This window comes from Carcharodon carcharias, chromosome 9, assembly GCF_017639515.1.
Source record: "Carcharodon carcharias isolate sCarCar2 chromosome 9, sCarCar2.pri, whole genome shotgun sequence".
In the NCBI taxonomy this organism is placed as follows: Eukaryota; Metazoa; Chordata; class Chondrichthyes; order Lamniformes; family Lamnidae; genus Carcharodon; species Carcharodon carcharias.
In genome coordinates this window covers 54,220,916-54,244,189 of record NC_054475.1, presented here as the reverse complement: position 1 = coordinate 54,244,189, position 23,274 = coordinate 54,220,916, and the positions used below count along the sequence as shown (strand labels likewise).

General features: G+C 40.6%; 1 protein-coding gene across 2 annotated transcripts in view; it reads right to left on the bottom strand.

Moving 5' to 3' along the window:
* The window catches only part of tmem9 (transmembrane protein 9), a 113,258-nt gene that overhangs the window by 41,236 nt on the left and 48,748 nt on the right, over nucleotides 1-23,274 (bottom strand). For both annotated transcript variants that reach the window (XM_041195392.1, XM_041195393.1), the window contains exon 4: nucleotides 22,941-23,072. In XM_041195392.1, coding sequence (XP_041051326.1) covers nucleotides 22,941-23,072 — 132 coding nt within the window. The remainder of the gene's footprint in view (nucleotides 1-22,940; nucleotides 23,073-23,274) is intronic.

Below are 23,274 nucleotides of genomic sequence, written 5' to 3'. Positions count from 1 at the left end.
CAAACAAACATGTTTGCGCCCTTTCCTCATTCTCAAGAAGTGACCAGTTGGAAAGGTTAAGGAATGCAGTAGATGTAGTATATATGGATTTTCAGAAGGCATTTTATAAACTGCCTCACAAGGAGTTTGTATCAAAAATTCAGGCATATGGCATAACAAAACGTAGTGCCAGGAATATAAAGTTTGATTAATGAATAGGAAACAAGGAATTAAAGCAAATGGATATTGTTCGGATTGGAGAAAGACTGCGTACTCCAGTGCTCAATTCACTTTTCTCTGATATCTACAGATAATTTGGGCTTGGGATGAAAGGAACACAATCTCAAAATTTTATGGTACCAAGGAAGGAGGTTTGGAAGATTTGGATGACTATAAAAGGCTTAGGTAATCAGAACGGGCAAATGCATTTTAATGGGAATAAAAAACACTAAAAGATGTAGATAAACACCTAGGGTTCAAATACATAATTTCACAAACTAAGGTAAATAAAGCCAGTAGAATTTTGGATATTATAAATAGCAGCATAGAGTACGGGTCTGACAGTTAATGAATAAGCCCTTGACTGCTTCCAAATCACAAGAACTAAAGAATACAAGAAATAGAAGCAAGAGTAGGCCATTTGACCATTTCAGCATGGTCTGCCATTCATTATCACTAATTACAGCCTGCCAATGAAAATGACCGATCTATTCCCACTCTGTTTTCCGTCTGTTAAGCAATCCTCAAGTCATGCTAATATTTTTAATATCCAATCCTGTGAGTCTGTTTGTCTAATAACCTCTTCATGCCCCTTATTGAATGCTTTTGGAAAATTCAAATACACCACCATCCATGGGCTTGGCCTAAATAGCCAAGTGGTAATGGTACTAGGCTTGTAACCCTAAGATCAAGAGTTCAAATCTCACACTGGTCAAACTATGAAACAATGTAACTTCATCTGAAAAACAGATGGAAATGTGTTTGTACTCGAAAGAGTTATAAACTGGCTTCAGCATTTTTTCGCTTGGCCTAAATAGCCAAGTGGTTATGGTACTGGGTTTGTAACCCCAAGATCAAGAGTTCAAATCTCACAATGACAAAACTATGAAACACTGTAACTTCATCTGAAACAGATGGAAACGGGTTTGTACTCGAAAGAGTTACACCACCATCCATGGGCTTGGCCTAAATAGCCAAGTGGTAATGGTACTAGGCTTGTAATCCTAAGATCAAGAGTTCAAATCTCACACTGGTCAAACTATGAAACAATGTAACTTCATCTGAAAAACAGATGGAAATGTGTTTGTACTCGAAAGAGTTATAAACTGGCTTCAGCATTTTTTCGCTTGGCCTAAATAGCCAAGTGGTTATGGTACTGGGTTTGTGACCCTAAGATCAAGAGTTCAAATCTCACAATGGCAAACTATGAAACAATGTAACTTCATCTGAAAAACAGATGGAAATGTGTTTGTACTCGAAAGAGTTATAAACTGGCTTCAGCATTTTTTCGCTTGGCCTAAATAGCCAAGTGGTTATGGTACTGGGTTTGTGACCCTAAGATCAAGAGTTCAAATCTCACAATGGTAAACTATGAAACAATGTAACTTCATCAAGAGTTCAAATCTCACAATGGCAAAACTATGAAACTAGATGGATACCTAGTGCATAGCTGCCAACATGCTTGGCCTAAATAGCCAAGTGGTTATGGTACTGGGTTTGTAACCCCAAGACCAAGAGTTCAAATCTCACAATGGGAAACAATGTGACTTCATCTGAAACAGATGGGAACGGGTTTGTACTCGAAAGAGTTACACCACCATCCATGGGCTTGGCCTAAATAGCCAAGTGGTAATGGTACTAGGCTTGTAACCCTAAGATCAAGAGTTCAAATCTCACACTGGTCAAACTATGAAACAATGTAACTTCATCTGAAAAACAGATGGAAATGTGTTTGTACTCGAAAGAGTTATAAACTGGCTTCAGCATTTTTTCGCTTGGCTTAAATGGCCAAGTGGTTATGGTACTGGGTTTGTAACCCTAAGATCAAGAGTTCAAATCTCACGATGGCAAACTATGAGGGCTTGGCCTAAATAGCCAAGTGGTTATGGTACTGGGTTTGTAACCCCAAGAGCAAGAGTTCAAATCTCACAATGGCAAACAATGTAACTTCATCTGAAACAGATGGAAACGTGTTTGTACTCGAAAGAGTTACACCACCATCCATGGGCTTGGCCTAAATAGCCAAGTGGTAATGGTACTGGGCTTGTAACCCTAAGATCAAGAGTTCAAATCTCACACTGGTCAAACTATGAAACAATGTAAAAGCTTGGCCTAAATAGCCAAGTGGTTACGGTACTAGGTTTGTAACCCCAAGATCAAGAGTTCAAATCTCACAATGGCAAACCAGGAAAAACAATGACTGTTATGTGCATACCATAGATTCTCACAAAGCAGCCATCTTACCAGGCTTGGCCTAAATAGCCAAGTGGTTATGGTACTGGGTTTATAACCCCAAGATCAAGAGTTCAAATCTCACAATGGCAAACTATGAAATAATGTAACTTCATCTGAAACAGATGGAAACATGTTTGTACTTGAAAGAGTTACACCTAGTACAAAGTTTTGCTTGGCCTAAATAGCCAAGTGGTTATGGTACTGGGTTTGTAACCCCAAGATCAAGAGTTCAAATCTCACACTGGTCAAACTATGAAACACTGTAACTTCATCTGAAACAGATGGAAACGGGTTTGTACTCGAAAGAGTTACACCACCATCCATGGGCTTGGCCTAAATAGCCAAGTGGTAATGGTACTAGGCTTGTAACCCTAAGATCAAGAGTTCAAATCTCACACTGGTCAAACTATGAAACAATGTAACTTCATCTGAAAAACAGATGGAAATGTGTTTGTACTCGAAAGAGTTACAAACTGGCTTCAGCATTTTTTCGCTTGGCTTAAATGGCCAAGTGGTTATGGTACTGGGTTTGTAACCCCAAGATCAAGAGTTCAAATCTCACAATGACAAAACTATGAAACACTGTAACTTCATCTGAAACAGATGGAAACGGGTTTGTACTCGAAAGAGTTACACCACCATCCATGGGCTTGGCCTAAATAGCCAAGTGGTAATGGTACTGGGCTTGTAACCCTAAGATCAAGAGTTCAAATCTCACACTGGTCAAACTATGAAACAATGTAACTTCATCTGAAAATCAGATGGAAATGTGTTTGTACTCGAAAGAGTTACAAACTGGCTTCAGCATTTTTTCGCTTGGCTTAAATAGCCAAGTGGTTATGGTACTGGGCTTGTAACCCCAAGGTCAAGAGTTCAAATCTCACAATGGCAAACTATGAAACAATATAACTTCATCTGAAACAGATGGAAATGTGTTTGTACTCGAAAGAGTTACATCTTTGCTTGGCCTAAATAGCCAAGTGGTTATGGTACTGGGTTTGTAACCCCAAGATCAAGAGTTCAAATCTCACAATGGCAAACTATGAAACAATGTAACTTCATCTGAAACAGATGGAAACATGTTTGTACTCGAAAGAGTTACAGTGTTTGCTTGGCCTAAATAGCCAAGTGGTTATGGTACTGGGCTTGTAACCCCAAGATCAAGAGTTTAAATCTCACAATGGCAAATTATGAAACAATGTGACTTCATCTGAATAAACAGATGGAAACGTGTTTGTACTCGAAAGAGTTACACCACCATCCAGGGGGCTTGGCCTAAATAGCCAAGTGGTTATGGTACTGGGTTTGGAACCCCAAGATCAAGAGTTCAAATCTCACAATGGCAAACTATAAAACAATGTAACTTCAACTGAAACAGATGGAAACGGGTTTGTACTCGAAAGAGTTACAAGCCCAAGACTACCTGCTCTCAGAAACTGTTTCTCCAAAAATATTTTGCTTGGCCTAAATAGCCAAGTGGTTATGGTACTGGGTTTGTAACCCTAAGATCAAGAGTTCAAATCTCACAATGGCAAAACTATGAAACAATGCAACTTCATGGGCTTGGCCTAAATAGCCAAGTGGTTATGGAACTGGGTTTGTAACCCCAAGATCAAGAGTTCAAATCTCACGATGGCAAACTATGAAACAATGTAACTTCATCTGAAACAGATGGAAATGGGGTTGTACGCGAAAGAGTTACAGCCATCATACACTTAGGCCTAAATGGCCAAGTGGTTATGGTACTGGGTTTGTAACCCTAAGATCAAGAGTTCAAATCTCACAATAGCAAACTATGAAACTATGTAACTTCATCTGAATAAACAGATGGAAACGTGTTTGTACTCGAAAGAGTTACACCACCATCCAGGGGGCTTGGCCTAAATAGCCAAGTGGTTATGGTACTGGGTTTGTAACCCCAAGATCAAGAGTTCAAATCTCACAATGGCAAACTATGAAACAATGTAACTTCATCTGAAACAGATGGAAACAGGTTTACTCAAAAGAGTATCACCTATTAAGGGCTCCCCTTCGATAGCTCAGCTGTGAGAGCAGGGGACTGTAGGTGATCGTCCTAGCTGGTATCCTTAGGTCGCTGGTTCAATTCTGGCTCGAAGGAAGTCGGCTCTGACTTTGGCTTGGCCTAAATAGCCAAGTGGTTATGGTACTGGGTTTGTAACCCCCAGATCAAGAGTTCAAATCTCACAATGGCAAACTATGAAACAATGTAACTTCATCTGAAACAGATGGAAACAGGTTTACTCAAAAGAGTATCAAGAGTTCAAATCTCACAATGGCAAACTATGAAACAATGTAACTTCATCTGAAACAGGTGGAAATGGGTTTGTACTCGAAACAGTTATCAAGAGTTCAAATCTCACAATGGCAAACTATAAAACAATGTAACTTCAACTGAAACAGATGGAAACGGGTTTGTACTCGAAAGAGTTACAAGCCCAAGACTACCTGCTCTCAGAAACTGTTTCTCCAAAAATATTTTGCTTGGCCTAAATAGCCAAGTGGTTATGGTACTGGGTTTGTAACCCTAAGATCAAGAGTTCAAATCTCACAATGGCAAACTATGAAACAATGTAACTTCATCTGAAACAGATGGAAATGGGGTTGTACTCGAAAGAGTTACAGCCATCATAGCCATTTAGGCCTAAGTGTATGGTACTGGGTTTATAACCCTAAGATCAAGAGTTCAAATCTCACAATGGCAAACTATGAAACAATGAAACTTCATCTGAAACAGATGGAAATGGGTTTGTACTCGAAAGAGTTACACCACCATCCAGGCTTGGCCTAAATAGCCAAGTGGTTATGGTACTGGGTTTGTAACCCCAAGATCAAGAGTTCAAATCTCACAATGGCAAACTATGAAACAATGTAACTTCATCTGAATAGGAACAGATGGAAACGTGTTTGTACTCAAGAGTTACACCACCATCCACTGGTTCCCCCTATTCCACTCAACTAGTTACATCCTCAACAAACTAATTGATTTGCAAAACACTCTTTTTCTTTCATAAAACCGTATTGACTTAGCCCAATCATATTGATTTTCCACGTGTGCTACCAGGTCCCTTATAATAAGTTGTAGCTTTTTCCACACTAGTTGGTGGCTAACCAACTGGCATGTAGTTCCTCGCTTTCTCTCTCTCCTTTTTTGAATAGGATAGAATAGAATCTAGGGATCTGGATGCCTGGAGGATCATGGCTTGGGTTTTGAAATTTGCTTTTCTGTTGCTAAAATCCTTTCAAAACCTTAAATTAATAATGAATTCTTCCTGGCACATGGAAGCACAATGGGTTTTCATTTTTACAGGATTGCTTGGATGGCTCAATTTCTATTAAATTAATTAGATATTAACAGACACTCAGGACCCACTGTGTCTATGGAGTAGCAACCCTAAAGCAATCTTTCAAATCATAAAAGAGAAGGAAATTAAGGATAACGTTTACCTTCACAGTATGTACTGAACAAAGATAAATACTTCAATGTAAGCACCCTAAGTTTGGAAAAGGAATCTGGATTCACCCGAATATTCAGTTTTCTTCAGGATTATGAACACATTAAATGATTAATTTTCAAATCAGCATTAGATCAAAAAGATTAACTGCACAGGTGCATATGGAGGCTTGTTAATTTAGATAGGCACACATCATCTGCCATGTGCCAATGTTCTTACTGGACACAGACCCTCTTACCTACCGCTGTGTTCTGAAGCACTTCAAAATGCAGCAGAAGCAATTTTTAAACAATTCTCACAAAAATGTAGTGCAATAGGATAAATAGGACTTCCAAGAGACTGCTAAATAGCCCACTAAACGAGTTAATTCAAGACAAAGCAAAGGCATTTAAGTCATCCAAATGAATACCTAATCTGCAAAAGTGTTATTGCTTGCTTTGGGTAACAAAAAAAACTGACTCATTGTGTGTTAGACTATTACACCACTGTTGATAGAAACATTACCATTGCCAAAAGATGTAGCTAGCTAGCACATAAAACATGCTGACTCATGAACTGCATACAATCAGGAAAAATAACACGGCTACAATTAAGACTATAAATTTACCAATAAAGCAGTTAAATGGCATTATCTTAGTCGATTTTCCACACATTGAACTTTGATATGAGACCCCCAAGCTTAGTTTTATTGCTTGCAGTCTTATCACTTAATTGTACCAATGTTATTGACTCTTGACATTGAAAACCTTAATCTTAAAAGTAAAGCTCGAATGGGGTCTCAGGTACAAGACATCAAATTAACAGGGAATAATTATGGCACAGATGGAGGTCATTCAGCCCACTGTGAATTTGCTGGCTGAAAAAGTGCCAATCAGCCAAATCCCACCTCCCAGCTTTTGGTTCGTGGTTCTGTAGAGTACAGTACTTCAAGTGCATATCCATTTTTTTAAAAAAAGCAGAGGTTTTGGCATCAGGCAGTAAGTTCCAGACTCCCACCACACTCTGCTTGAAAAAAAAAATTCTCAACTCCCCTCTAATCCTTCTACCAATTACTTTAAACCTATGCCCCTGGTTATTGAACTCTGTGCTAATGGAAATAAGTCCTTCCTATCCACTATCTGGGCCCCTCAATTAAACCTTCCCTCAGCCTCCTGTGTTCCAAAGATAACCCCAGCCTACTCAATCTTTCCTCAGTTAAAATTCTCCATTCCTGGTAACATCCTCCTAAATCTCTTCTGTGCCCTCTCTAGGGTGATGACACCCTTACTGTAATGCAGTGATTAGAATTATATGCTGTCCTCTAGCTGCAGTCTAGGTAGTGTTTTTTTACAATGCTATAAGAACCTCACTGTTCTTACACTCTTATGCCCTGGCTAATAAAAGAAAGTTTCCTGTATACCTTCTTAACCGCCTTACCCATCTGTCCTGCTACTTTGAGGAATCTGTGGACATGTACTCAAGGTATCTCTGTTCCTCTACGCTTCTTATTATCCTAACATTTATTGTGTTTATCCCTTGCCTTGTTTGCCGCCCTCAAATGCTTTACCTCTCACTTCTCCAGATTGAATTCCATTAGCTAATTTTCTACCCCTGACCAATCCATTGATAACTTCCTGAAATCTACAGCTTTCGTCCTCACCAAAATCCCACAGCCAAATACTGTATTACCTGCAAACTTCTTAATCATGCCTCCTACGTCGAAAGCATTGATATGTACCATGGAAAACAAGGGACCCAGTATTGAGCACTGTGGAGTCCTACAGCAAACAGCCTTCTGGTCACAAAAACACCTGTTGACCGTTACCCTTTGCTTCCTGCCACAGAACCAATTTGGGATTCAATTTGCCACTTTTCCTTGGGTTGCACGAACTTTTATTTTTCTGACCAGTCTGCTATGTCTACCTTGTCAAGAGTCTTCCTAAAATCCATAGATTACAACAAGCATGTTGCTCTAATTGATACCCATTCTTACCCCCACAAAAAATTGAACCAAGTTCTTCAGACATTACCCCCTCTTCCCCAATCCTTGCTGACTGCCCTTGATTAATCAGTGTGTTTCTACATGATGATTTATACTGTCTCTCGATTTTTCCAATAATTTTCCCAACACTCAGGTTAGGCAGACGGGCCTGTAATTGCTTGGGCTATTCATTCCTCCCTTTTGAAACAACAGTACAATGTTAACAATCCTCTAGCACCATGCCTGTACCCAGAGGGGATGGGAAAATCGTCAGAGACTTTGCCATTTCTTCCCTTACTTCTCTTAGCAGCCTGGGATACATTTCATTTGGGTCTGGTGATTTATCCACTTTCACAGATACTAAACACCTTAATATTTCTTTCGTCATTGTTTAAAATCCATCTATTAATTTTTATTTGACTTCACTGTCTTTTCCTTAGCTCGTTAAGGCAAAGCAAAGCCAAGATTAGGCAGTGTCCCTGATGTTAAGCAAAAATTTGAGCCACATTAGACGCTTCTGAATTTATGATCACTGGTAGATTTTAGCTAATTAATGGCCATACATCGATAATCTATAATCAAAATAATAAATTGATGGCCACAGTTAAACTAACAAATGTTCAGGATTAACTAATCATTGGTCACAGATAGATTGTTATTTTCAGTAATAACATATCAATGGCAATTTATAGATCACTATTTAAAAATAATTATGCTCAGTATGTGGGCAACATAGGCAAGTTTGAATTTAATGCCCATCTCTAGTTTCCGAGGAATTAGTTGGGCATTCTCCAGCCCTTGTAGACATGGTGCGAAGTAAGAACTTCCTGAAGTCTGACCCAGAGAAGGAAAAGGAATGGTGAAATGCAGCAAGGTCAGGATGGTGTGTAAACTGCCAGATGACAGTGCTTTCACAATATTAATTTCAGTGGTACAGGTTACAGCTGCAGGCAACTTTCCTTTTAAACTGCTAGGCTATGCTGTAATCAGGAGCAGCAAAACAGGCCATGCACAAAGAAAATAAAGGCAACTCAGGTTGTAGGGCGGCAATGCTTTGTTGAAGTAACTTTAGTGAGCTGCTGCAGTGCATCCTGTAGACAAAATGTTACACCGAGCCACATAAGGAGATATTAGGACAGATAAGCAAATGCTAGTCAAAGAAGTAGGTTTGAAGGAGATCTTAACGGAGGAATGAGAGGTAGACAGGCAAAGAGGTTTATGGAGGGTGTTATGATCCCAGCTGATGTTACTACTGGGGGAGCCAGATCCCAGAGTGGACCCCGGCTTGACAGATCCTAACTTTGGTTTTATCATTTAGATACATGGAGTGTGGCTACTGAACAGAGTCACTGGAGTCAGCTGATGAACTTTTAAGAAAAGAATAAAACATTTATTAAACGAGAAAAGATGAACTATATTACAATACTCCTTCACCCACAATTATACCTTCATAGATCTATACAGATTTGTAAGGATAACACAAGTTACAAAAGCTACCTTATACTTGAACTGTGTACTTATTGTGAACATTAATGTAAACCAATAAGCGACCTATGGTCAGACATACCACACTCCGAAACCAATTGACAGATGCCACCCCAAACAGATGCTATGGATCTTTCATTAATTCCCCCCAGACGCTTGTCACACCATGAGCCAACTGGTCTCACTGAATTCCTTTCACATCGGGTTTCAATCTCCAAATTTGAAGAACTCGCTTTGGAATCTTCTCCCAAATGACACTTCCTTTCTGACGCCTTTCATACGGGTCCACCTCCAGGGTTTCGAATTCTCCTTCTGATATTCCCCGGCCCTGGATCGCCATGTGCATTCAAGTTTCCTTCCACGCACTCTCTCTCTCTGACTCAGCCATGCCAACAGAGTACCACTGCCTCACATGCCCATAGTAAAGTGTTACAGAACTTAAGCTTTCTCCTTGGATCGTCTGGCTTCTCACAAACCTATATTGCTTTAAATCTGCATCCTGCAGCTTCTCCCTTTAAGCTTGGGGCCTTTCTCTGCTCCTCAGTCTTAACTTCATTTAACAGGGCCTTTTCCAGGTTCCTGTACGTTCCCTTTAACTAGATGGTCTCTTGGAACCCCTGTTCTTCTGTTCTTTGGGGAAACATGCTTCCTGCAGCTCCCTCCTGTCTAGCCTCTCCTGGCAGCTGGTTTCAACTTTAGTTTGGGACTTGCTATCTGTCCCTCTCCTATGCTGCTTCTGCTAGCAACTCCTTTCAACTTTAAAGCACAGTGACCAACTGAACTCAAACTGCTTTCGGTGTGTGTGTGTGCCGGGCCTCCCTCTCGGGACCCTTGTTGCTAGGCAACAAGACAGTTTATTTCTACTTTGTTTTAACTTCCCTAAACTACTACACACTTGATAACACAGCTCTCTACTTCAAAGGTCATAAAACTTATTAAAAATGCAGGCATCTTTTAAAGTGAAACAAAAACTCTTTTTTTAAACACACATATTAGAAATACAAACCAAACTTAAACATTAAAACTAAAACTCATTCCTAATATCCACAAATATAAATATGACTAAACTATTTCGAGTGCCTAACAAAGGAATTCCAGAGCTTAGGGCCTTGGCAGCTAAAAGTATGATTGCAATGGTGGGGAGGTTAAAATCAAGGCTGCAGAAGAGGCCAAATTTCCACCCAAATGGTGAATATTCCAGCATAACCCTGATCTGAGCCTTATAAGTAGTTGATAGATTTTGAGGGGGCAGCATAGGAATTAATAATGGCTTACATATAAGTGACAGAGAATAAATTTTTGTGGATAGTAAGCGAGTGCACACATTACTTTATCAAATTGTATATAAAATTCTTACATGGGTCATTGAATCTATTGAAAATTGCTACATAAACATTTCCTATGAGCATGTCCATGCTGACAGGTTCAGACTAACCTGTTATGTTTTGCCAGTAAGTCACAGCCTAAAAATATCAAAAGTCCTGCTTGTTGTACAGTCCCTGTAAGAGGGAATCTAAAATACTGGGGCACAGTCTCAGGATAAGGGGTCAATCAAATTAGGACTGAGATGGGGAGAAATTACTTCACTCAAAGGGCTGTGAATCTTTGGGATTTTCTACCCCAGAGGGTTGTGCATCCTTCATTGTTGAATCTATTCAGGCTGGGAGAGACAGATTTGTGGTCTCTCAGGGAATCAAGGGATATAGGGAATGGATGAGAAGTGGAGTTGAAGTCCAAGATCAGCCATAATCGTATTGGAGCAGGCTTGACAGGCCATATGGGCTACACCTGCTCCTATTTCTTGGGTTCTTTAGACACTTTGTGTAACACCTTGATAAAAGCAAAAAACTGCGGATGCTGGAAATCTAAAACAAAAACAAAAATACCTGGAAAAACTCAGCAGGTCTGGCAGCATCTGCGGAGAGGAACACAGTTAACGTTTCGAGTCCGAATGACCCTTCAACAGAACTAAGTAAAAATAGAAGAGAGGTGAAATATAAGCTGGTTTAAGGTGGGGGGAGACAAGTAGAGCTGGATAGAGGGCCATTGATAGGTGGAGAAAACCAAAAGATGTCACAGACAAAGGACAAAGAGGTGTTGAAGGTGGTGATATTGTCTAAGGAATGTGCTAATTAAGGGTAGAAAGCAGGACAAGCCCTACTGGGGGTGGGATGGGGTGAAGGAATTGAAAAAGGCTAAAAGGTAGAGATAAAACAATGGATGGAAATACATTTAAAAATAATGGAAATAGGTGGGAAAATAAAAACCTATATAAATTATTGGGAAAAAAGGGGGGGAGGATCGGAAAGGGGGTGGGGATGGAGGAGAGAGTTCATGATCTAAGATTGTTGAACTCAATATTCAGTCCGGAAGACTGTAAAGTGCCTAGTCGGAAGAGTCTAGAAGGAACAGCACCTCATCTTCCGACCATGCACTTTACAGCCTGTTGAGTTTTTCCAGGTACTTTTGTTTTTGTTGTGTAACACCTTCCCTGTTATCCTTTGTTGATAAGAACCCTATTCTTCTAATAACAGCAAGCCGAATCTTCCGTAGAGTGGTAATCACCATTGGATCGCCACTCCACTCCTATCTTATCTAAAACTGGAGCTCCACATTTCTCACTCAGACTTCCAACCCAGGCTTGCTGAGAAATGTAGAGCATAGCTGTTCCTGGAGGCCTTTCCTCGGAGAGCAGGGGCGCAGGGGGAAGCGAAACGATGCCCTTCTTTTAACAGCACTAGCTGCCGTATTCCGGTAGGTTTAAATGTTCCAGCCACTTTGACAAGTTAGGAGAGAAAGTAAGTGTGTAAGGTACATGGGTGAGGGGCTAGGATGAGTCAGGAGTGGAGTTGGGAGTGGGAGGGTAGTCAGGTGGTGGGTAGTCAGCAGGTTGGGTTGTGGGAGGCCAGTATTATATTTACCCAGGAGTTAGATCTGGTTTTAATCCTAACTTCTCCAGAGTAACTATTCTGCTAAGTCTTTGACTTTAAAATCATAATTTTGGAGGGTTCCCTACGCAGGACAACTGCCCAACAGAGGTTGAAACTTACCAGACAATTCCCATGTAACCAGTGCGCTGGGATTTCCAAGGGGTACCTCCAGGGTATGACCCTCTGGAGAACAGAAGATCTGGACCAATGTATTCTTTGACTCACCATGAACAACACAAGATATATCTGCTAGCGTAGTACATCATAACACTGAAACAGTTAAACATCACTTACTTGGCTGCACAAAAGGGGTCTGGATTAACCTAGCACAACCTACAAAACAATCACTATTCAGTCAAAATACACACAATGTAGTGCAGATTACAGTTCTCCATCTTTGGGAATGATTGGTAATATGTTTGACGTTAACCAAAAACCAAAAATAAACCCCCAAAATTACAGAAGGAAGCAGATCTTGTCTGTCTTCGTTTGCACAGTTTTGCTGTCTTGGCCACCTTCATTCCAGTTTGGCACAGGATACTTCTGTTTGCAAACTCCAAATCCACAGCAACACCCACTCTTCCCTTATCAGCACTATGGGGTTTATTTTACCTTCACCTCACCTCTTGCAATACCGTCATAAGGATTGGACACTCTAAAATACTGCATCAACCAAAAGACCTGGTAAACCTGGCAGCTCTAGGCTCAAAACTCGCTTTACGGCCATTTAGATTTGCATTAAATTCTTGCCCGCTCCTGAAAGACTTATGCAGAGATATAACTGCACACATCAGTTGCCTTCTATTACCAAGGGCTTTTAGACATTCTTTAAATTACCTACAAAATAAACACAGGTAGGCTATTTGACCATAGACGTCACCCAGTCAAGTTAAATCCTATCCTCAACCAATGTCCACAAATTTCCTTAAATCCATTGCAGAATTAAAGTTTAACTACAAAAACAGTTTAGAGAAAACAATCAGCAAATCTGCAATGAAACAAGAGCAAACAATTAAAATATTGAATACAGCAGTTTACTAAGAGTTTACTTTGGTAAAATTGGGTACTCTTATAAATGGCAAGGGCGCAATGAAAGTAACTGGTCCACTTTTCTTTGGCATCATCTGACCCCTAAAAGACTTTTGACAATCATTCTCGGGCCAGTGTGTGAGAACGTGTTGTATATTTTCAGTTTCTTGAAAAATTATGAATTCCATAGATTATCAGAACCTTGTTTCTATTGGCACTAATGCATCATTTTGTGTTGCAGTGCTATCTCTTTGCAGCGCTTTATCAGCTGAGGTAAAATTTAACATTCTTGAGGGCTTTCCTCCTGATATGAATGAATCCCCTGATTGGTAAAGGCTTTCCCACTGATGGTTTATCGAGATATAGGAGTACATAACTCTTCACACATGGCCACAAAACCCTCACTCCTCCTACTTTTTCTGTCCCTTCTATTTAGCAACTTATTGGGGATATTACTCTGTTCATCACATTGATTCCAGAGGCAAAATCTGACACCATCTTATGAGTTCTCTGAAGTGATGTGAGAAATATGAGCAATTTTTGTTGATAGGTTTCTCTCCCTTCAATATTTAAATACTAATATTGGCTGAAAATAGTCATTCCTTTGTCTTGTGCTGGTTTAGCAGGGATCTTTTTAAAACCAGGTTAGAACCCATAGGATTTCACTATCTTTACAATAAAAAAACTTGAAAAATAGGACAAGCTATGATCAAAGAGCCTCCACAACAAGAACCACCAACTACAAAAAAAAACTGACCAGTAATATATTAAAACCATGACTGTAAGGGCAACTCAAATCTCCCGTGACAAAGACAAACTGCCAGACACATTCAGATCTCCGCCCAGCACTCAAAGGATTAATTCACATCTTACAGTAGGAACACAACTGCACAACTGAAAACAAGCATACTTCCTCAAAGCTGACAGCTTGAGCTTTACTCAAGTCAATGTAGACTCAAAGAAACACAAGTAATCCCAAACTCAAAAATGGCAGGGGAAAGCAAAACATCAAAACATCAAGTACTCTGCAATTGTTTATATCATTCAAGTATAAAGATACACATCTACTCACACACACTTAGGAATCAATTTATAAGAGAGGGTGCTTCAGCCTTGAATCTTAAGCATTCATTATTCATGTAATACACAAAAGCTCTGTTATTAACTAGTACTGCTTAGAAGATCATGCCCTTCAATTGCAGCAGCCTGCTGTCAACCTGTGTTGGAACCATGACTGCCCACAGAGAAATGGGGAAAGATACACAAGGCAGCACAATGTTTTGATACATCTCTCAGACCACCCACACACTGGACTCCTCCAGCACAACAGTACACTTCGGCTTAAAGCAGTCATAAACTGCTTGAAAGTTGCATTTTCAGTTTGTCTGACTTCTCCCACTGTCATCCATTACTAGGTTGCTACAGTTTCTGCACATTAAAGCTAGGATTGGGGTTAGAACGCTTCTGATGTAAACTGATGGAAAGCTGGAAGGTAGTAAAATTTGACTATGCCAACACTTTTGTATAGATTTGAAAGTATAATTGCATAACCATTGAGGAGGATTTACTGTAAATATAATTTTTGTTTGCATATCCTTTTTCAATTCATTCACAGGATGTGGGCATTGCTAGCAAGGGCAGCACTTATTGTACTTCCCTATTTCCTTTTTTCTTGAACCGTTGCTCCCACAACGCAGTAAAGAAGGGAGTTCCAGGATTTTAACTTGATGATGAAGGAATAGTGGTACATTTCCAAGTAAGGTATGTGAATTGGGGAGAGTTTGGAAACGATTGTGCTCCCATGCACTACTTGCCCATCTCCTTCTAGGTGGAAGAAGTCACATGTTTGGAAGCTGCTATTGGAGAAGCCTTGGCAAGTTGCTGCAATGCATCGTGTAGATCATATATAATAAGCATATTGTACTGGGGTGTGGTGGATGGGGTGCCAATCAAGAGGCTGCTTTGCCCTGGATTGACTCAAGCTTCTTGAGTGTTGCTAGAAATGCACTCATCCAGGCAAACGGAAAGTATTTCATTACACTCTTGACTTGTGCTTTGGAGACTCAAGTAAATGTCAAAATGCAGCAAGACCTGGATAATATCCAGGCTTGGGCTGACAAGTGGCAAGTAACATTCACGCCACACAAGAATGAGGCAATGACCACCTACAACAAGAGAGAATCTAACCATCGTCCCTTGACATTCAATGGCATTACCATTCTTGAATCCCCCACTATCAACATCTTGGAAGTTACTATTAACCAGAAACTGAACTGGATTCGCCATATAAATACTGTGGCTACAAGGGCAGGTCAGAAGCTAGGAATCCTGCTGTGAGTGACTCATTCCTGACTCACCAAAGCCTGTCCATCATCTACAAGACACAAGTCAGAGTGTGATGGAATACTCTCCACTAGTCTGGATGAGTGCAGCTCCAAAAACACTCAAGAAGCTTGACACCATCCAGGACAAAGCAGCCATATGATGACTCCCAGAATGTTGGTGGTGGGAGATTTGATAATGGTAATGTCATTGGCAGTTAAACTCCTTTCTGTTGGTGTGGCACTTGCATGGAAAGAATGCTACTCACCAGTTCAAGCCTGGATATTGTCAGGCTTACAACATGCAAGTGCAGAGTGTTTCATCATCTGACAAATTGTGAATGGAACAGTGTATACATGCTATGTATAACTCCAGCCAGTGCAGAGCCTGACGCCCATTAGCTTTGCTTTATTTTTATTCGCTCATGGGATGTGGGTGTCATTGGCTAGGCCAGCATTTATTGCTCACCCCTAATTGCTCTTGTTTTAGAGGGCATTTAAGAGTCAACCATATTGTTATGGGTCTGGAGACACATGTAGGCTAAGCCAGACCAGGTAAGGACAGCAGATTTCGTACCCTAAAGGGAACCAAATGGGTTTTTATGACAATTGGCATGGTTTCATGGTCGTCATCATCAGACTTTTAATTCCAGATTTTCATTGAATTCAAATTCCACCATCTGTCATGGTGGGATTTGAACCCAGTTCTCCATTACCCTGGGTCTCTGGATTACCAGTCCAGTGACAATACCACTATGCCACCACCTACACACAGTGCATTGCTTCCCTGATGTCAAAAATATTTACTCTTATCTCACCTCAAATTCAGACCTTCTGTCTATATTGGACCAAGGCTGTAATGAGTGCTGGAGCTAAGTGGTCCTGGGAGAACCCAAACTGAGCATCTTTGTTGAGTAAATGACATTTGATGGCACTGCTGACCACACCTTCCATCTCTGTTGGTAACTAAAAACAGGCTGAAAAGGGAGTAACTGGATAGATTGGATTTGTCCTGCTTTTTTGTCCACAGGACATAGTTGGGCCGTTTTCCACATTGTCAGTAGATGCCAGCGTTGTAGCTGCACTGGAAAAGCTTGGATGGAGGTGCAGCTAATTCTGTAGCACTAGTCTTCAGCATTGCAGCTGGGACATTGCCGTGGCTCACAGTCTTCGCTCACTGGTATAGGTTGCTGATATTACTTGGATGATCCTTGTCTTTTGCACTCACGTGCTGGTCTCTGCCTTCATTCAGGATAAGGGTGCTCATGCAGCCTCTTCCGCCTGTTAGTTTTTTTAATTGGTCACCATCATTCAAAACTAGATTTGGCAGGACTGCAGAACTTTTGAGCTAATCGGTTGGTTGTGGGATCACTTAGCTCTATATAGCATGCTGCTTCTGCTGTTTAGCATGCATGTAGTCCTGTGTTGTAGGATTACTCGGTCACTATCGTTTTTCAGGTAAACCTGGTGCTGATCCTGGCATACTCTTCTACTCTCCTCATGAACTAAAGTTGGTTGCTTGGCTTGATGGTATGAGGGACATCCTGGGTCATGAGGTTACAGGTTGCAGATTACAATTCTGCTGATGACACCTAATGCATTACAAATTCTCAGTTTTGAGCTGCTAGGTCTCTAATGAATTGATTCCCATTTGGCATGGTGTTGCCACATGACACAATGGAGGGTGCCCTCAGTATGAAGATGGGGCTCCATTTCCATTAGGACTGTACTGTGATCACTCCTATCAATATTGTCATAAAAAAATGTATCTGCATCAGTTAGATTGGTGAGGTGAGGTCAAGTAGAATTTTCACTTCCTCCAGTTCCTTCACCACCTGCCACAATCCAAACCTGGCAGCAATTTGCTTCAGGACCCAGCCAGCTTGGTCAGTACTGGTGCTACCAAACCACTATTGATGATGCACATTGAGGATTTATGGAGAGGTGCTGGCATAGTGGTATTGTCATTGGGCTAGCATTCAGAGACCCAGGATATTGCTCTGGGAACCTGGGTTTGAACCCCAGCAAAGCAGATGGTGAAATTTGAACTCAATAAAATCAGGAAATAAAAGTCTGCTGATGACCCACAAAACAATTGCCAATTGTTGTAAAAACCTATCTGGTTCAGGAAACCCATCTGCCAACCTTACCTGGTCTGGCCTACATGTGACTACAGACCCAAAGTAATGTGACCCACTGACCCGTGCACAAGGGCAATAAATGCTGGCCTGCCAGTGATGCTCACATCCCATGAGTAAATAAAAAGGCCTCTAGCCAGAGTACAGTGTGCCTCTGGTACCCTCAGTGCGTCCATGGATGTTCAACATGGAGGAGTATTAATTCATCAGCTTAAGGAGGTGGTACATGGTAACCAGCAGGAGGTTTCCTTGCCCAATTTTGACCTAATAACATGAGAATTCATTGGTTTTTGAATTAATGTTGAGCACCCAGCGCCACTCTCTCCAACTATATACCACTGTTGACACTGTCACCTCTGTAAGATCTGTTCTGCCAGTGGGATTGGACATACACAGAGATGGTGATGGAGGACAAAAACAGAAAATGCTGGAAAAACTCAGCAGGTCTAACAGCATCTGTGGAGAGAAAAATAGTTAACATTTCTGAAGAAGAGTCATATGGACTCAAAACGTTAATTTTTTCTCGCCACAGATGACCTGCTGAGTTCTTCCAATATTTTCTGTTTTTGTTTCAGATTTCCAGCATCTGCAGTATTTTGCTTTTATCACGGTGATGGAGGAGTCTGGAGCATAGACTCTAAGGTATGACTCGGACAGTCTGTGCTTGACTAGACTGTGGGACAGCTCTGCCAATTTTGGCTCAAGTCTCCAGGTGTTAGTGAGGAGGATTCTACAGGTCTGATGGGCCAAGCTCCATGCCAGGTGGTCCATCTGCTTTTACTCTTTAGACTCTCCTATAGTGGTTTAATACAGCTGAATGGCTTACTAGGCCATTTCAGAGGGCAGTTAAGACTGAATCACAGTGCTGAGGGTCTGATGTCACATATAGGCCAGACCAGGTAAGGACACCAGATTTCTTTACCAAAGCACATTTGTAAAATACTATTACATCAACTAATTCTACACGATGCTCCAGGATATACTGCAGCAATTTACAGGACGGGATGCCATCTGGCCTATTGTGTCCAAGCTGCCTCTCTATCAGAGCAATCCAAAACTAATCTCAATGCACTGCTCACCCCTCATTACCTTGCATCCACCTCAAATGTTATTTCAATTTTCCCAGAGCATTTCCATTGATCTCTGCCTCAACCATTCCCACAGCTCACTAGATGACAAAACAGAAATTATTTGATAATATTTTCGATCGTTTTCTAGCATGGAAGCACTCTGGCCATGATTCGTGTCTCCTTACTGGAGTCTGACATCTGCAGTGAGAACACTTCTCACCTAACTGCTGAGCAGCACATCACTTTTTTCATCAGACGGCTGCCAGAATTCAACTCAATCGAATTATCTTGGAAGTGCAACTACTACTGTCACATGGGCAAAACCAGTGGCCAATCACAAAAAACCATGTCCCATCTTCAGCAAATAAGTGAATGCTGGTTAAAGGTGGAATATTAACAGGATACATGGGGAACACCTGCTCTTCTTTGAATAGGGGTATATAATATTTTACATACATTTGACAGACAGAGAGGGCCTCAGCTTAATGCTACATCTGAAAGACAGCACTTTGGACAACAAGTGTGGACACCATATGTAAGCTCTTGGATTTAGTCTGAGCTGACCTGACCACCACGTTTCTTAACCTGTCCAAATGAAAAAGAGGCCTTGCAATTTTTTTTTAAAGAATGTGAAACCATCTACCAGTACTCACCAAGCAAGTGGGAGCAAGGAAATTGGCTGTTCCCTTCAGCCTGGGGTAGTGAGGTCTCCAAATGCTGTGCTGGTCAACTCAGTACAGGCTATGGCCTAAACTTGGGATCCTTCTGGTCTGTGTGGCATCACCCACTAGAGCAAAGAGGAGACCAGGCACAGACTTCTTTATGTTCAATCAGACCCATCACAGGTGTATGGAAATTAGCTGAGTTGTAATTGCTCTTGATCATTAACTTCAAAAAGCACGAGTACCATCAACAAAGTGAAATTTTGGGTTTCAGACGTTATCCAACATCGCGGCACAGCCATAGAAGTCGCATGTTGTGACAACCTGCTCTGTCCAGAGATTGCCTTTAAACACAGAGATACACTTTTTACTGCTGATAATGATATCCTGAAGTGTCTGACCGTGCGTTGCTTACCGATATTCGACCAGCCTAACACTGTCATTTCTTACCCCATAATAAGCACTTACATCATTTTTCATTTCCTGTCATTATCATCAGACCACCTACACTGGCTCTCATCAGCCCTCACACAGACTGGCATGAATTAATTTCACCCAACCTGGTATTAGAAGCATCACTACACTGTAAACAAAGTAGGAAATGACTGCAATAATTCTATTGAAACAGGAGCGGCAGGAAGTGTGGTAAGCTTCTTTAAGTTGTTTGATCTTAAATATACGTTTTATTTTTAGATTGCACAGGTAATTTTAAAAGCCAAAACCATTGAACAAGGAAATTCTCAAAGTAAAACTCAGTTGGAGATTAAACATAGCTTCCCCCACAATAAAATAACAAAAAGGGGACAACACTCAACAAAAATAATCCCAAAAGCAAAGGCTTGAGACAATGGCCTCAGTGACTGGAAAATTAATTAGAAAGTAGAAAACATGAGCATAATATACAAGGCCCACATTTATATAGCACACTATCAGCTCATTTTAACACCTTAATGTGCTGCATATAGCGACTATGCTCTGTAGGCAACACATAGGCATCATTCTGCACAAGAAAATTATCACAAAAATCAGTAAGGTGAACAAACAGTTCATCTGTTTTTTTGTGGTGGCATTGGTTGAGGGAAGAATGGAGATAATTCAATGCTCTTCTTTGAATAGTGACATGGAATTGTTAGTGCTCACTTGAATCAAATTAGGCTGAAAGGAGCTACACTTAACGCCTTATCTGAATGCATCTCTGACAATGCAGCACTCCTTTAGTGCTGCACCAGAACATCAGTCTAAGTTAAATATCAACATTCTGAATGAACCCTGAGGCTACAACTTTTTGATCCAGTGAAAAAATGCTGCTGAAATTAAATCATATCTAGGCAATGTGTCCATGTTTTTTTACAATGAAGGAAAGCTCCAGCCCATCATTGTAGCATAAATCAGACTTTTTCTTGTTTAGACAACTTCTTCCAGCCAATCCTACTTATTTTCTTCCCTTATTCACACTGAGCTGAAACAGGGAGACAGTCCAAGACAGAGGCTTAGGTGCTCAACCTTTAAAAAAACGTCATGGATGTTAGTTTTATATTAATTGTGTTTGATTGGATGAAGGTGGTGAGCATTAAATCAGGATTCACTTGGGCTCCTATAAACCGGAACAGACTGAGGTTTGAGTTTAGGAGGTATACATTACAAACATGCACCTATGTGAATAAATGCTTATAAAAGTTTAGCTCCTGTTTTATCCTTCACCACTGGCCTTTCCAATGTTGTCACATCCAATGTCCATTTCGAGGTACTCAAAGCAGGTGCCAGTGGAGCGCCTTTTCCCAAAATGATTCCAGCAATGGTGGTGACACTTGGTAGGAATTCCAGGTTTTTGAATCAGCTTTTGAGGAAGTAACTGGAATACACGACAAAGTCAGGATAGGATTTGACTTGGAGGAGAACTTGCAGAAGTTGGTGTTCTATGACATTACCGGTCTCCTCTTTCATGACGGCAGAGATCTTAGGAGCTGGGTGGGGTAGGCGAGAGAGATCGGTCTTTTCCTCTCCTCTCTACTATTGTATGGTTTCAATCAACATTTCTAGGTGGAGAGAAGATAATGTGGCCCAATCCTCTCCCTCCACTAATGCTAGCCTTCTGTCAGATGTATTGGAAGTGACATACCTTACAACATGCTTCTCTAATGCTGCTGACAGAACCATACCATTCACAGCTCAGGGATCTGGTAAAGAAATCCCAAATTCTACAACATTCTTGCATGTATACTTTTCAGTAGGGGCTATCAGGCAGCAAGGAGCAGAAAAAATGTCTTACTTGTTGCTCCTCAACCTTGAGGCATCGTGGCCATTAGCAGTTCTCCAACTGTTTCCCTAGTCAACCAGGCATAGGTCACGAGTCAAACGTGGGACCTTTCTGGATTGTGCAGTGCTTTACTCACAAGGCCATCAAGTAGTCTACGTATAAATTTCCTTGTGTTCACTGCATACAAATCAACAGGCCAAAGCACCAGTGTGTTGACACAAATGGAATGTACAACTTTTGAAAGGTACTGCAATACATTCTCTCTTTATGACTTGGGGCTTTAGAAGCTGCCTGAGATAGTGATTAATAATATCACCTTGGAGAGTGATGTACTGAGTAATTAACATTACATTGGAGAGTGAGGTACTGAATGATTAATGATAATATTGCGATGGTGAGTGAGATAGCAATTGATGATAATATTACATTGGAGATGAATGTGCATGCATCGTAAAGCCAGAGTGTAACCTCAGAGTGCCCTATGGTTTGGTCATATATTCTTACAATGCGTCCACACTTCCAAATCCTTTTCCAAGTCTCTCTCATTCAGATCAATTCATTTCACTGTTCTTATAATGCACATTTGTTCAACTATTACAATGCATTTATCAATGTTAATTTTCATTTGCTATTTGTCTGCACAAGGGGATTGCTGGCCTATTAAGAGATCACTAACAGAAATTAGAAACAAAAGAATCCAAAACACTATCAGCTCTGGACTGTGTTCATTATATCCCCCATCCTTGCATTACATCTTTCATGACTGTTCAGTTTCTGATTTTGTACATTAGCTGAGACCCAGTTCCATGTTCAATATGAATTTCTGTGCCTTTTGGTTTAAGTGGGAACCCTTCGTGTGGAACGAATGCTGCTAAATAAACTTTGTCATAGGCAGTGTCACCATCCGTTTAATCTGTAACATTCCCAAAGTCAATGGGAAGTAATGAAGGATAGCTTTAAAGATTTAAAAGAAAAAGTATATCACATTCTCTGTTAAAGAGGTTAACTTATTAGTAACAAATACAGGGTACAAAAATAAATTGTGTTTGCAAATCAAACCCTATAATAAGAAGCGCCCACATCTGGAATATATTTGCCATGAAAAGGTGAATGATCCACATATTTGTAGCTACCCCCCTTACTTATATAGACCCACCTAGAATTATCATTCACTTTCCTTACCTCAGTGTCTTCCTCATTGTGCAGAGGCTGAATGTATGAATCTGGCTTTCGGATAAGTGGGTCCACTATCATCAGGAATGCCATGTACACCAACAGAGCTCCAACAACAGTCAGGTAAATAATGATTGTTACCTGTCAAATCAAGATTTAAAAAGAGTAAATCTATCTTTGATTATTCATAAACTTCAGCCCCACATTTGCTTATTTTCCCATTACTCCCTGTGATACAAATGGACTCCTTTAAACAAGAAACATTGCATGATTAACATCAACTTCATTTCCCACAGTTAGACAGTGAACCAATCTGGAACTTTCAAAAGTAATCTTCAGAATG